The sequence below is a fragment of the Dictyostelium discoideum genome (assembly GCF_000004695.1).
Source record: "Dictyostelium discoideum AX4 chromosome 2 chromosome, whole genome shotgun sequence".
NCBI classification, from domain to species: domain Eukaryota; phylum Evosea; class Eumycetozoa; order Dictyosteliales; family Dictyosteliaceae; genus Dictyostelium; species Dictyostelium discoideum.
This window is the reverse complement of record NC_007088.5, coordinates 7,326,177-7,342,396: the sequence shown is the minus strand read 5'-3', so window position 1 is coordinate 7,342,396 and position 16,220 is coordinate 7,326,177. Positions and strand designations below refer to the sequence as shown.

Here is a 16,220-nt window from a genome sequence, read left to right as displayed (position 1 = left end):
ATGGATTTATAATTTATAATAATAATAATAATAATAATAATTTTTAATAATAATAATAATTATTCATTTCAATTCTCGTTAAAAAATAAAAAAATCAAAAAATAAATAAAAAAAAAAAAAAAATCAAAAATAAAATTTAATATTAATGATGGATGGTACAAATCAGTTTAAACAAAATTCATTCCAACCAATTGTATCAACATGTTTAGATAAAAAGAATAAATATAAATTCTCATCATTGGCAGTTGATTTAACAGGTGAACATGTTGCAATCTCAAGTGAGAGAAGTTTATTCATATTGAATTTACCAAAGGATACACAAGATGATAAAATCAGTATTATAGATGAAGCAAGTAGTAGTAGTAATAATATTAGTAAAGGTTTTTTATCATCACATCATTCATCATCATCATCATCGACAACAACCACAACATCATCACCAACAACAACACCATGTATTTTTAAGAAATTAAAATCAAATTCTAAAGAGATTGAATGTGATTTATTAAAATGGAGTACAAATAAATCTGAATCACATTTATTAGTATCATCATCATTAAAGGATTATTCAATTTATCTTTGGAATGTTAGAGATGAGAAATTGATTGTTAAATTCTCTAAATCACATATTAGACATATTACATCACTCTCATGGAATACACAAGAGACCAATTTAATCGCTAGTGCAAGCTCTGATTGTATGGCAAATATTTTCGATATTAGAGAACGTACTCAAGGTAGTGGTGGAATTAGTACAAACTTTAAAGCAAGATCAAATTTATCTCAAATCGCTTGGAATCCAAATTCAAGTACAATGCTAGCAACTTCAAATGCTAGTGAATTTAATATTTGGGATATAAGAGTAATTATTATTATTATTAATAAAAACTCTAATATTTTTATAACAACACTTATTAATAACATTTTTTTTTTTTTTTATTTTTTTTTTTTTTTTTTATAGAAATTTGGATCACCATTATCATGTGTTTCAGCACATATAGGTTCAATTTCAAATATTGAATGGAGTCCAAAGGAAAGAAATCAACTATTAACATGTGGCCCAACTGAAAAATGTGTAAAAGTTTGGGATGTAACACCTCCAAGTAATTTATTACATAGATATAATATAGATTCAACTTGTAATATCGCTAGATTCCTTGTATGTATATTTATATATACACCTTGTTATTTTTAAAAATATCATTGATCAATTGGAAATAATAATAAAAGTATTAATTTAATATTTATTTATTTATTATTTTTTTTTTTTTAGCCATTTGTTAATAATGATATTATTGGTTCAATTTCATCAAAGGGATCATATAATGATATTCAATTTAGGAATGCAAAATGTTCAGAGCATCCAATACTTTCATTATCAGGTGGACATAAAGATACTATATTAAATTTTGATTGGAGAACAACTGAAGTAGCAGGTGGTGAAAAACAACATTATGTAACATCAATTGGTAAAGATAATCAATTCAATATGTGGAGAATTACAAATGAAATGATTGATATCTTTACAAAGGAAGATGGTCCTCCAAAATTAGTATTACCAACTAATATTAGAATTTCTCAAGAATCACAAGATTTAATGAATAAAATGTTATCAAATGAATTAGAGGAAAGTACAGATGAAGAAGATATTTCAAATTTAAATAAAAAATCACCATTTATAACTGGTAATAATAATAATAATAATAATAATAATAATAATAATAATAATAATAATAATAATAATAATAATAATAATAATAATAATCATAAACCATTAGATTTACATCAAGAACTTGGTAATATAATTACAGAGAAATTTGAATATGTTACATTTGAAAAATTATCATTAGCAGATAGAGTTTGTATTGCAAATGTTGATAATAGAAAATTTGTAGTGATCATTTTATTCCCATTTTTATATCCATCAGCAGCACCATCATTTGATATTGTTTTTAGTGATTCAACAATGGCAATTACAGATTTTAAAGTTAAATTAAAGAAGAAATTGGATAAATTAGCAAGTCAATTAAAGGATAAAAAAAAACCGTATCTTTATCACTTGTTGGCATTGATTTCATCATTTTATAAATCAAATAAATCTCATTTCCCAGAGATCACCAATCTATTAGATTCACCAACCATTCAAAAGAGAATACCAAAGAATGTAAATAATCAACCAAAGAAAATCAATTTAAATTCACCTTATCATGAAGGAACTAGTGGTACACCTGTTACAACTCATCCACTTAGTGGTGGTACACCATTATCACCAATTTCATTATCATCTGCTGTACCTCCAATAAATAGTCCATCTTTATCACCAATGATTGGTGCTAGTAATAATAACAACAATGAGAGATTAAGATCTCAAAGTGCTTCAACAAATTTAGTTTCACCATCAATTGATATTTTATTAAATGGAAATAATAGTAATTATAATAATAATAATAATAATAATAGTGGTGGATTTACACCAAGTGGCGGTAATAGAACGAGATCAGGTTCAATAGGTTGTAAATTTGCAGAACCCCCAAATATTTCAAATAATAATTATATTTATCAACTTTATACTGTAAAAGAAAAAGATACACTTACTGGTATTTCACTTCAATTCTCAATGCCAAGAGATGTTTTAATTCAAGCTAATAGATTATTACATTCTGAAAAATTACTTAAACCTGGTACACAATTATGGGTTTATAAGAAAAAGAATCTAAATTTAAATGAGGAACAAATTATTGAACAACCACCATCCCTTATTACAACATCTGCTGATTCAATTGATTCATTAGATATTAATAATAGTAGTAGTAGTGTTAGTAGTAGTAGTATTAATGGTAGTGGTGGTATCGAATGTTTATCACCTACTAATAATAGTAATAATAGAGGAAGAGCTTTATCAGGTGGTTCATCCTTAAATGTAAATGATTTATTTAAACCATCAAAAGAAGAAATTAAAATGGCATTTGATGATGGTAATAATAATAACAACAATAATAATAATAATAATAATAATAATAATAACAATAATAATAATAGTAATAATGATAATGATAATAATAATAATAATAACAATAATAATAATAATAGTAATAATAATAGTGGTAATAGTATAAGTAATAATCCAATTACAAATAATAAACCACCAATTCATATACCATTCTCAGCAACAAGTAGATTTGAAAGAATTAGTAAAGAAAGTATAGTTAAAGAAAAATTAGTTTGTTTTATGAGAAATCAAAAAGTGGTTGGTCATCTTACACTTACACCATATCAATTAATCTTTCAATCAATAATGGAACCAGGTTTAATAGGTAAATCTGTTCAATTACATGCTGAATATTCACATATTATTAGTTGTAAATATTTATTCGATAAATCGGAATGGTTAGCTCATTTTTCAAAAGATTGGTATAAAGAACAACGTTATATTAAAGATAAAATTAACAAAGGTATAAATGGTAGCTCAGTTGGTGGCATTGGCAATGATAATAATAGTAAAGTAAAATCAAAGGTTAAAAGTAAAAAAGAAGAAGAGGAACATGATGCTTTTATTCAAAAAGAAATTTCAAAATTAAATTTAATGGAAGAGGAAGAAGAAATGACAGTTACAGATGAAATCACTGGAGCAAATAAAAAGGTTTTAATCTTTCCTTGTATTTATGCAATCATTCATAAAGATAACTCTATTCAAACTTTATTCTTCAGAGGTAGTGATCCTACAAGTGTTCATACTTGTTTCTCTTATTTAAAACAATTGATTGTTGATAGTAAATTTTCACCTCAAACCTCAAGTCCAAATTTAACAGGTTCTTTCAATAGTCAACAAACAGTTATTGCACCATTATCGATTAATAATAATAATAATAATACTACCACTACTACTACTACTACTACTACCACCACCACCACTGTTACTACAACAGGTATAAAACCAACAGCACCCATTTCAATTAATCATTGGAGAAATGGTAGTCATAATAATATTAGATCCCTTGTATCTAGTGATTCATTAGCCTCCTCTTTTGATGAGACTTTCTCAACAACACCAAAATTATTACAAGATCAAACTAAATATCAATTCCAAGAGAAAATATTAATGACACCAGAAATCTATAAAAAACTTCGTCATTATCTTCCAATTCGTACTCAAGGCTCAGATATTGAATTACTCTTCAACACCACCAACGACGGTGTTTCTTTCATCACTTTTTATAAAAGAATCAAAACAGTTGAACAATCCATTCTTTTGATTCAAGATGAGAATGGATACATTTTTGGTGCATTTTTATCTGACCGTGTTGAACCTAGAAAAGATGTATTCTTTGGTAGTGGTGAAACTTTCTTATTCAAAATATATCCAGATTTCGATATCTTCCGATGGACAAAAGAGAATGACATGTTCATTTATGCAAGTCACGATTATATTTCAATTGGTGGTGGTTCAATGTTTGGATTATGGATGGATAATGAATTCCTTCACGGTTATTCAGGTCCTTCCGAAACTTTTAATAATACAGTACTCTCAAAGGAAAATGATTTCAAACCTTATGTTGTTGAGGTTTGGGGTATTAATTAGTAAATAAGAAATAATAAATAAATAATAATAAATAACAAATAATAATAAATAATAATAAATTAATAATAAATAATAATAATAATAATAATAATAATGATAAAAGTAGAAATCAATTCAATCCAAACTTTATTTTTATAAAAATAAATCGATTTTTTTTTATTTTTTATCTCTTTTTTTTTAAATCTATCGAATTGGTTAATTTAAAATTAAATCAAAAACTAAAAAACTAAAAAAAAAATAAAAAATAAAACAAATTTTATATAAATAATATAAATCTTTGACAAAAAATACATAAATAAATTATTTTTATTTTTTTATTTTTTTTTTTGTTGTTTAATTTATTTTGATGATTGTAATAAAATTGGAAACCTAACTTAAAAGTCCCATCTCAAAACCAATCCATTTTGTGATCCACTAATAAAACCAGCTTCATCAGATTCAATGCAAGTTACAGCAGATTCATGATTATGAAGTCTTTTGGAATCCTTAAAAGTACCTAAATTAATCTTTGGAATCTCTGGTACATTAGTATTATTTGTAGTTGAAGTAGTAGTAGTTGTAGTTGTAGTGGTAGTAGTAGTTGTTGTTGTTGTTGTACCAATATTACCAATAACATTATTAAAGATTGGTTTTTTAACAACAGAGATATTTGAAAGATTCCAATTATCCAAGTTAAATGCAATGATTGAACCATCATCACTACCACTTAAAACAATACCATTCTTTTCTTGATAGGAAATACATCTAATTGGACCAGTGTGTTTAGTAGAGTAACTAGATATAAATGTTGAGGCTTGTCTAAGATCCCAAAGTTTAAGAGTTTTATCAGTGGAACCTGTCAAAGCCATATAGTCACCAATTGGTTCAATACAATTGACGGCATATGAATGGCCAACCAAAGTATTTATACAAGTACCATTTGTTAAATCCCAAACTTTTGCAGATTTATCAGAGCTAGTTGTGAATACGATACCTTTATTAGAAAGTTCATGTTGTGCGACAATCTTTGATTGAGTGATTTTCTTTGTGTGAGCATTTAGTTCATTCCACAAGAGTGTACTTGTTTCAACATCCCAATAGTGAATGATTGTGTGTTCCCAAATCAAATATTTACCAGGAAAGGTGAAATCGAAACCATCAGCCAAATTGGTTGGTCTTGATGTATGAATAACTTCAATTGGTTGTTCAATGAAATCAACCATAGTGACGGTACCATTCTTATGGCCAATGTGGACTTTGGTATAATCTGACAATGGCCAAATACAAGATGACTTTTGAGTGTGATCATACTCTACAGAGAGAACACCTGATTCACCTTCGTAGTCTCCAATACATTGACCAGTGTTTAAATTCCAAAATTTGATTTTTTTCTCTGTTGATACGGTGATAGCTGAATTACCCTCACTCTTTACAGCTTTGATTGCCCTATTGTGACCCTTTAGAGGGGTGATACGAATTGGTTCCATATTAACCCATCTCTTTGATTGCTTATGTTTTTCAGTGTAATGTGATTTCCAATTAATAAACTCTTCATCAGGAATATAAGAGTTGTTATCTCTTTTATTGTATGCATTTGGTTTTGGATTATCTGAAGAGTTTTTATTGATTGGTGATTCTTGACCAATGGTTGCTGGCATTCCACTAATCATTGATAAATGTTGAATCTTTGCATCAAGTGTATTCATTTGAATCAATGATAAAACTTGATGAGGTAATTGTTGAATAAGAGTTTCAACGTTTGAAAGATCATTCAAATCAATTTGAGACACTATTCCACCAACATTTATTATTTCAGTTGGTGATAAATTTTGAGGAATTATTCCATTTGTAAATACCATTAATAATGATATTGGATCATTTAAATTAATATTTGAAAGGTCAAATGTTTGTTGTTGTTGTTGTTGTTGATTTTGTTGTTGATTTTGTTGTTGATTTTGTTGTTGTTGTTCTTCTTCTTCTTGGCTTGATGAACCATCAGCAGAATCACCAGAATTTGAATTTACTTTATTTTCATCATTACTTAGATTTGAATGAATGATTTGTTTTCTTTTTGGTGTCTTTTTATGAAATAATGGATTACTTTTATAAAGATTTTTCCAAAGAATTGGACTATCAGTTGCCATTTTAAATCTTTTACAAACTAATGATAAGTTGACAATATTGATTGCCGATAAATTGGAAAATATAATTTGAACCACTTCCTCTGGTAAATTATCAAAACCTGAATTTGAGAAATAATAAGTCTTTCTTTGAATCTTTCCTTTTCTCTCACTACTATCACTAACCAAAAATAAGAATGGTTGTTTTTTTGATTCATACCAAGCAATTGGACGTTGTCCACTACTACTGTTACTTAATAAATAGGTAAAACGAATACTTGGTCTTGTAGGTTTGATTTCTTTTTTTAGTTGTGAGTGATTTTGTTGTTGTTCTTGTGGTTGTTGTTGTTGCTGTTGTGGTTGTTGTTGTGTTTTTTGTTGTTGTTGTTGTTGTTGTTGTTGTTTTTGAGTTTGTTGTTGTTGGGTTTGTTGTTGATCTTTTTCAATATTTTCCTCCTCTTGTTCAATTTCTTCATCAATTATATTATCATTATTATTATTTTTATTTTCATTATTTTTATTTCTTTTTCTTTTATTTTTTGAAGAAACTACATTTCCATCTTTATTACCTTCATCTAAAAGTATATCAGCAAAATTTTCGACCATTGCATTATAGACTTGAGGAGTACCAATATGAGAACCAACATCACCACAATGATGTTGAACTGAAGGAATAACAGGTAATTCTCTTATCATCTCTGAACCACCTGTTAATTTATTTACATGATTTATGATACTATTTTGATTTGAAATGATTCTAGCAGCAAACATTTTAGTTACCATCTCTTCCTCCCAAGGAGTTGGATAACCTTTAACCTCGATTGCCGCCAAGAAACTTGTGAAACTACCATCACCTAAACCATAGTTTAAGAGTGCAGTAGGAAGATAATGTACTTCGATACCATCAGCCACTTGATAATTTGGAGAACAAATACTTCTCCAATGTACCGATGAGAAATTACCAGGTCCTTTTTTAACGGATTGTAGCAATCTCATGGTGATTGTATTTCTCCACATTCTATAATGAACCTCGACCTCTCTGATTGAACTATTGATACTTTCAACCAATTTAGTTTTATCATAAAAAGTATCCCATTCGAAAGGATTCTTCTGATAGAGTACATCAGCCAATAACTCTGGTGAATACCTCGAAGAAAAACTACCCTTACCAATCATATAGTAACCAGAGGTTGTCTTTTTAATTAGAATTTCCATATCCAATTTCTTTAAATAAATTTTCCAACCATAGTCTGGATTGGTTGTACCAAACATTTCATTTACCTCCTTTTCTGCTTTTTCCATAATTGAGATACGAATATCCTTGGTTTCAATATCCTTCACATTGTTTGATATGTATAGTTCTATAGATTCGAAAATCTTTGCAAGTCTACCACTTACAGTGGCAGGAAACAATGTAAGAAATTGAAAATCCTCAAGTCTCTCTTTACTATTGAATGATTTATAACCTGGAATACGTTGAAGTTCTATATCTCTTAGATCACATTGTTGAACGAATGTCATCTTACATTTATCTTTTTGTCCTCTTAAACCTTGAATTACCCATCCATTTGGTAAACATTCAAATTGATCAACATCACCATCCTCCAATTCAATTGATCTCATAGCAATTACAAATAATCTCTCTTGTGGATCATACTTACAACTTCTATATAAATTCATATCCAAATTACTAATTAATGGATTTGTAAAATTTAAATGAATAATATGATTTAAATGATCATATTCTTCAATAATATGTGCTTCTCTACAATGAAAATCCCACTTTTTTTAAAATTTTAAAAAATAATTAGTAATTAATAATTTTTTTTTTTTTCTTTTATTTATTTAAATAAATAAATAAATAAAAAAAAAATAAAAAAAAAATTAATTAAAAATTTAAATAATAATAATAATAATAATTACTTTTGATCTTGAAGAAATATCCAATAAAAGTTCATACATATTTTCTGGTGAAATATTAAATTCTGCAACACCTTTACTTAAATAAATACCTCTTTCATGTGATGAATAGGAATGTATTATATGTTTTTCACTTGATTCATATTCTAATTTTGTCCATGGGATTTTTGTTGAAAATGCAAGTTCTAAAACTTCATGAATACTTTGACTTGAAATATCATTACCATTAACGTATTGCATTCTATTTGTGATTACTTTTTTTTTTTTTTTTTTTTTTTTTTTTTTTATTTTTTTTTTTTTTTTATTTTTTTAAAAAATTGATTTTAAAAGTTATGGAATTGCTTAATTGATCAAAAAAAAAATATCGACCTTTTTTTTTTTTTTTTTTTTTTTTTTTTTTTTTTTTTTTATTGTAAATATAAAATTTATAAGAAAAAAAAAGGATTGGCAAAAAAAAATATATATATTTTTAATATATATATAAATATATATTAAATTGAAACCTAAAAAAAATTATTTATAATTGCTTTATATGTAATTGAATTAATATAATAAAATTTCTATTTACGTAAAAAATAATTTTAAAAATACAAAACTAGTGGTTTAGTGTGAAGTGTGGTTAAAATGAGAAATAAAAAAAAATAAAAAAAATTAAATAAATGATTTTAAATAATTATAAAAAAAAAAAAAAAAAAAAAAAAAAAAAAAAAAAAAAAAAAAAAAAACTTATTAAAAGATTTTTTTTATAAAAAAAAAAAAATGATGATATGATTATGAATCACAAAAGGACACGATGTGTTAATTGAAAAAAAATTTTGAATAGACAAATTAAAAAAAAAAATCAAGCTGTTTTTTTTTTATTTTTTTTTTTTCTTTTTAAAAAAAAAAAAAAAAAAAAAAATATAAAAATAAAATAAAATAAAATAAATAAAAATAAAATATAAAAATAAAAATAATAATAATTAATTAAAAAAAAAAAATATGGTTTTTGAGCTCGAAAGTGGGGTGGGGTGTTTAAAGGGTGAATGTATGTGTTCTACCTTTTTTTATTTCTATATTTATATATTATTATATATATATATATTATATATCTTTTTTTTTTATTTTTTATTTTTTATTTTTTATTTTTTATTTTTATTTTTATTTTTTTAATATATTTCTTTGTTTTTTTTAATAAAATTTATTTAAATTAATTTAATATTTTTTTTTTTTTTTTTTTTTTTTTTTTTGGAAATTGGAAATTGGAAAAAATAATAATAATAATAATAATAATAATAATAATAATAATAATAATAATAATAATAAATAAATAAATATTAATATTTAAAAAACAAAAAAAAAAAAAAAAACAAAAAAAGTATTTATAATGTATATAATTTCAATTTTTATAAAATAAATTAAAATAAAATAAAATAATTATAATTTTTATTATTATAACAATAATATTGCAAATGCGGTGTGTTTTAAAAAAAAATCGTATTAAAAATGATAAATTACCTTAGGTGTCCCCCTCTTTTTTAAAAATTAAGAAAAGAGTATAGAGTGGTTAATATATAATATAATTGGATAGTTGTCAAACATAAATATTATAATATTTATTTTTATTAATTAATTTTTTTTTATTTTTTTTTTGTTTATCTTTTATTTTTTTTTTTTAATTTATAGGTTTTAAATATGAAAACGACAATAACAAATCGCAATAATAATTATGATACATATCACTATATATATATATATATATATACACATATATGTGTATATATATGAATGTTAAAAGTTAAGTTTCAAATCATATTATTAAAAGAATGTTTTATTTTCACACAATTTACACATGAGTTGATCGATAAGTGAAATGTATGTGTGTGTGTGCCAAAAAAAAAATACTATTTTTAAATAATATTATAATTTTTGTATCTGAATATTAATGTTGGAGGTGTATTATTATATTGGAGGGGTGGTGGATTTGAAAATAAAAATAGAAAAAAAAAAAAAAAAAAAAAAAATAAAAATAAAAAAAACAAAATGGTGAAAAGAATTAAATTTTTTTTTTTTTTTTATTTTTTTTTTTTTTTTTATTTTTATAAAAATCAAATTCTTGAAAGGAAAAAAAAATATCTTTTAAATTTCAATATAAATTAAGATATATATACCTCTAAAAATAGATATATGTTTTTTTTTTTTCCTTTTGTAATTGACAGATACTATTTATTTATAAAAATAAAAATTTTAATACACAATAAAAAATTTTTTGATTTTATAAAGGTTCTTTTTAGTTCTATTTAACCCTTTTTTTTTTTTTTTTTTTTTATTTTTTTGAGTCTTCCTTCTTTTTTTTTTTTGAACATAAATTTTAAGTAGGTAAGATTTTAATTAATTTAGAGTCACTAAAAAATCTTTGATAAATTAAATACTCATCATCAAAAACATCTGTTGTGATTTAAATTATTATCTTTTTTTTTTTTTTTTTTTTAATTGGAAGCTTAAAATAATTTTTATTATTATAAAAAGGTGGAAATAACGTTTTGTTTTTGTATGTTAAAAAAAAAAAAAAAAAAAAAAAAAGTAATTTTATTTTTTCAAAATAATTTAAAATAAAATACATGCCATCATTAAATATTTTTGTATATTGACCACCCTTTTTTTATTTCAAAAATAAAAATAAATAAAAAATAAATAAATATAATTTAAAAAAAAAAAAAAAAAAAACCTTTTAAATTTTAAATATTATTGTAAATTGTTTGAAAAATAAAAAAAATAAAAAATAAAAAAAGATTCATTTTATTTTATTGTTTTTTATTTTATTAGTATTAATTTTCTTCTTATTACTAAAAGAATTTTTATACATTAATTTGAATATATATATTAAATAGGAAATTACTCACCAAAAAAACCTATTTATTCATTTTTATATATTAAAAAGACTATAAATTGATCTTATCAATTTTTTGTTTTAAACTTTAAATAATATTATTTCTGATATTTTTAAATTTTATATGAAGAAACTGATAACTATTATCACTAAACTATTTAAAATTTTTATTTTTATTTTAATTTTTATTTTTTTTATTTTTATTTTTATTTTTTTTATTTTTTCTGTGGTTAGATTTAAATTTTTTTTTTGAATGTTTTTACAACATATCATAAAATAAAATCTTTGAAATTTGAAATCATTATTAATAGTAGATAATTATTTTAAATTTTAATACTAAAAACTGATTATTTAAATTTATAATAATTGAAAAAAATAAAAAAAATAAAAAAAAGAATTATGGAAATAATTAAAATCTGTAAAATAATCTAAAGAATTTAAAATATATATTTACTTTTTTTAATCAATATTAATAAAAAATAATAATTATAAAACTAAATATATTCTCAAATTAAAAATAAAAAAAATAAAAAAATAATTGGAAAATTTATATTTCTTTTTCAGGTCATAGAAATTATGGTAATTATTATGAAAACTATTTTTTTTTTTTTCAATCATCCATGTATTAATAAAATAAAATAAAATAAATTAAAATAAATTAAAATAAAATAAAATAAAATAAAATAAAATAAAATAAATATAAAATAAAATAAAATAAAATAAAATAAATATAAAAATAAATGATGGAAAAATTCTTTGAAAATCTTTTTTTTTTTAATTTTTTTTTTTTTTTTTTTTTTTTTTGGTCATCAATTATAATAAATCTTTATTATTCCCAATTAAAATCGAAAATAATTGTTTTTTTTTTATGAAAATATTATTATTTTTTTTTTTTTTTTTTTTTTATTTTTTTTTTTTTATTTTTTATTTTTTATTTTTTTTGGTTTTTTGTTTTTTTTTTTTTTTTTTTTTTTGGTGACTTCACAAAATTAAATTAAATTTTTAAATTTCACTCATTCCACACACAAACAAATTCCTCAATACAAATATTTTAATTATATATATATATACAACAAATAAATAAATAAATAAAAATGATTACAAGATTATTAAACTCACAAAGTAAATCAATTTCATCATTAATAATTAGAAACCCAACAAAATTAAATTACAATAAATCATTTTATTCAACAAGTGATGAAATTAGATTAAAAACCAAAGTACCAATCTTTAGACAAAATGATGAAAATGCCGACCATTTATCAATTGGTAAACTTAGAGAATCTGAACACTCTGTAGCATTAGTAAACTTGGAATTCATTAAAATTGATTCAATTGTAAATTTAACAGCTGAAGAATTAAATAGATTAGTAGTTATTCCAAAAACTGGTAAGATAATATTAATATATATATATTATTTTTAAAAATAATAAAAAGTTAATTATATACTATGTTTCATTTTTACTAATTATTTAAATTTTTTTTTTTTTTTAAACGAAAAATAGAAAAAATTTCACCAGAAAATAGAATCGAAAAACTTGAAAATGATATTAAACAAATTAAAGAACAATTAGATAGATTATTACCAAAATCACATAATACTGCTTTATAAGATTTTTAATTATTTTTTTCCAGTTTTTTTTTTTAAAAATGGAAATAAAAAATAATAAAAATTAATAATAAATTAATAATTTATAATTAATAAACAAATTATAATTATAAATAAAAACGCAAATATACAAATAAACAAATAAATAAAAAAATAATAATTGATAAATATGTAGTACAGAAAATTTTTATTTTATTTCATTTTATTTTTTTTTTTTTTTTTTTTTTTTTTTTTTTTTTTTTTTTTTTTTTTTTTTCTATTATTATTAATAAATATTTATTTATTTTTGTTTAATTATTTTAATTCTTCTTTATCATCATCATTACGATTATAATTATCATTTTCATTCCAAGATAATGGTGTTGAAACTCTTGAATTGTTATTAGAATTAATGGTATCACTACTACCACCACCACCTCTGATATCATTAATTAAACTAATTGGTTTTGAAAAGATTGATGATAATGAAGGACGAATATTACCACCACCACCACCACTACCAGTATTTGTTGAAGAAGAATGACCAACTGTACCATTACCACCAATTGCTAAATTGATTCTGATACTATTATTTCCATTTGAGATATTACCATTTAAACTATTTAAATTAATTTTTTCCATTTGATCAATTGCAGATGGTAAAATTGTACAATAGACTAATAAATGTTCAGGTACGGTTGCAATTGGAGCGACATAAGTTGGTGGTTCATCATAATTTGGAAGATAAGCGAATCTACTACTTTGTGGTACTTTATTCTTATTTAAAATTAATTGAAGTCTAACTTTTGAGAAGGTATCACGTTCCATTTGATCACGTTTAATTGGTGATAAAATTGTACTATTGGAATCACTCAATTGGATTGGATCAGAGAGAGTTGGTAAATCCAAATGAAGTAAAGTTGTATTTCTATAGAAAATAAAAGGTGATGATAATGACATCCAACCCACATAAGTGAATTTATTACCATTGATATATAAACGTTTCAATGTTTTATTATGACGTAAACAATCGGCCAATATACAAGCACCATGATCATTTAGCTCATTACCAACTATATCCAATACCTGCATGGTTTTGCTTGACCCGACTGCCAATAATAGAGGATGCAATGCAGATGACAATGGTTTACTTTGATGGCCAATTCCTAATTTAACCAAACCATTATCTTTAACCAATTCTGCAACTTTTAAAACCAAATCAGAATCTAAATAGTTATTACCAATATCTAAACTCTCAATACATGTACCCATAAGCGACTGAACTATATCAGCAAGTTGTCTTGCATTGAATGAATTAAAAGATAAATCTAAACCAGTCAAGAATGATTTTGCACATTGTGGTAGCAATTGAATTAGAATGAGTGCTGTTTTTTGAGCGAAACCATTACGTTGTAAATTTAATGTTAGATTATGTAATTTTGAATTTCTCGATAGTGCAACCAATAATGTTGCAATTGATTCACCGACTAAACCACATGATGAAAGATTCAAGTTTTTAAATTCCCTTGATTCGATACCCTCCAAACCATCCATCGATAGAGTTCTACAAGATTGAATATTAATTGAATTCTTTGAGAGATCCAATGACTCTATACAACTTAGTACTTTCAATGAGGGTGCTATCATACCAATGTTTAATTGAGAATTTGATAGGATTAATCTCTTCAATCTATTATAACCTCTGGTTTTATTCAACCATGATGACATAGCTGAACTACCAGCATCTTGAAATCTGTTATCTGATAGAATCAATTCCTCCAATGTCAATGACATACCGAAATTCTTTTGAAGGGAATTGAACAACAATGCCACACCCTTGGTTGGTATTGAACAACCCGACAAATTCAACGACAATAGGGAATGATTGAAATTAGCCAACCCGTCGCATAACCCCACCACCGACTCATTATTCATTGTATTATTTGAAAGATTTAGGATTTGTAAACTTGTGAATGGATTATTCTTTAAAAAATTACCAATTGGTGTAAAACTTTGCTCTGTCAATAGATTGGTGATCTCCAATTGGGTGATGGTTTTATTGGTCAACATCATTTCGCCAATGGCCGACGTTACGTTTATATGTGGTATTGAATTGGCCTTTAACGATCTGATGAATCTATTATGACGTAAGCATATGATACCAGTGTATAAATTGAATCCCAATGATGAGGTTGCGTCAATACCCGCTATGTCTGATAAGTCCAATTCCGGGTATCTACTTTGATAAAGTGTTTCCAAATGTCTAAGATAGTCCAATGTTGATTTGGTATTGAAATAATGTGAATGCGCTATATAACACTCTGCAATACCTTTACCATCGGCAATACCAATATCATGATCGAATTTCAATTGTGGGTATCGGTTGGGTGGGTTATTTAAATTTACCCTCATTATATACTCTTGTGGGAACCCTTTTGAAATTGACCATGATGTTAATGCTAACGTTTTTACTATAATAATTTCAATCTCTCTACTTGGTGATTGTATTATAAATGATTTAATTTGTGATTGATTATGTAATGCTTGTGATGCTGATGTTGCACCTCCTGTCATTGCACCCCCTCCTCCACCTGCGGCTGCACCACCACCACCACCACCACCACCACTTCCACCTGTTGATGAGTTATCCCTATATTTTATCTCTATAATATTTGGCATTGCATTAAAATTACAATTTATAATTGGTTCTGATACTTCAATTAAATCATATAAATGTATATTTTTCTTTAAAACCTTTTTTTCCCCTTTTTCTTTCTTTATTAATAATATCCTATATTTTCCAATTACTAATATTCTTGGTACTAATTCAACATCACCTGCTTCATCTGTTGAATATATTGGACATTGACATGTAACTTCTTCACCAAATAATCCACCCAATGGTGATAATTGTTCATAAATATAATCTATTTTTTAAAAAATGAAAAATTATAAAAATAAAATTAGTTAAATATTTATTTTTTTTTTTTTTTTTTTTTTTTTAAAAAAAAATTCTTTTATTTTTAACTTAAATGGAATGATTCAATAAAAAAATAAAAAAATAAAAAAATAAAAAAAAAAATAAAAAGTAAATAAAAAATTCCTTTGGTCTGATGGAGTAATTTCTAATGGTTCTTGCATTTCATAATTGGTGGTCTATATATG

The 16,220-nt window shown here is 23.8% G+C and overlaps 4 protein-coding genes across 4 annotated transcripts; 2 read left to right on the top strand and 2 right to left on the bottom strand.

The window, feature by feature from the left end:
- Positions 1–148: 148 nt before the first annotated feature.
- Positions 149–4,579, top strand: lysA (WD-40 repeat-containing protein; the record flags this gene model as incomplete). Its single annotated transcript, XM_637791.1, has 3 exons — positions 149–862; positions 962–1,159; positions 1,274–4,579. The coding sequence occupies 3 exons, from the start codon at positions 149–151 to the stop codon at positions 4,577–4,579; spliced, it is 4,218 nt and encodes a 1,405-aa protein (XP_642883.1).
- Positions 4,580–4,953: 374 nt separating this feature from the next.
- fbxA (F-box-containing protein) lies at positions 4,954–8,838 on the bottom strand (the record flags this gene model as incomplete). The annotated part of the gene is made up of 2 exons (XM_637790.1): positions 4,954–8,460; positions 8,602–8,838. The coding sequence occupies 2 exons, from the start codon at positions 8,836–8,838 to the stop codon at positions 4,954–4,956; spliced, it is 3,744 nt and encodes a 1,247-aa protein (XP_642882.1).
- Positions 8,839–12,561: 3,723 nt separating this feature from the next.
- DDB_G0276789 (hypothetical protein) lies at positions 12,562–13,079 on the top strand (the record flags this gene model as incomplete). Its single annotated transcript, XM_637789.1, has 2 exons — positions 12,562–12,856; positions 12,973–13,079. The coding sequence occupies 2 exons, from the start codon at positions 12,562–12,564 to the stop codon at positions 13,077–13,079; spliced, it is 402 nt and encodes a 133-aa protein (XP_642881.1).
- Positions 13,080–13,370: 291 nt separating this feature from the next.
- DDB_G0276791 (leucine-rich repeat-containing protein) lies at positions 13,371–16,196 on the bottom strand (the record flags this gene model as incomplete). Its single annotated transcript, XM_637788.1, has 2 exons — positions 13,371–15,982; positions 16,160–16,196. 2 exons carry the CDS (start codon positions 16,194–16,196, stop codon positions 13,371–13,373), a joined length of 2,649 nt encoding a protein of 882 aa, XP_642880.1.
- Positions 16,197–16,220: the final 24 nt, after the last annotated feature.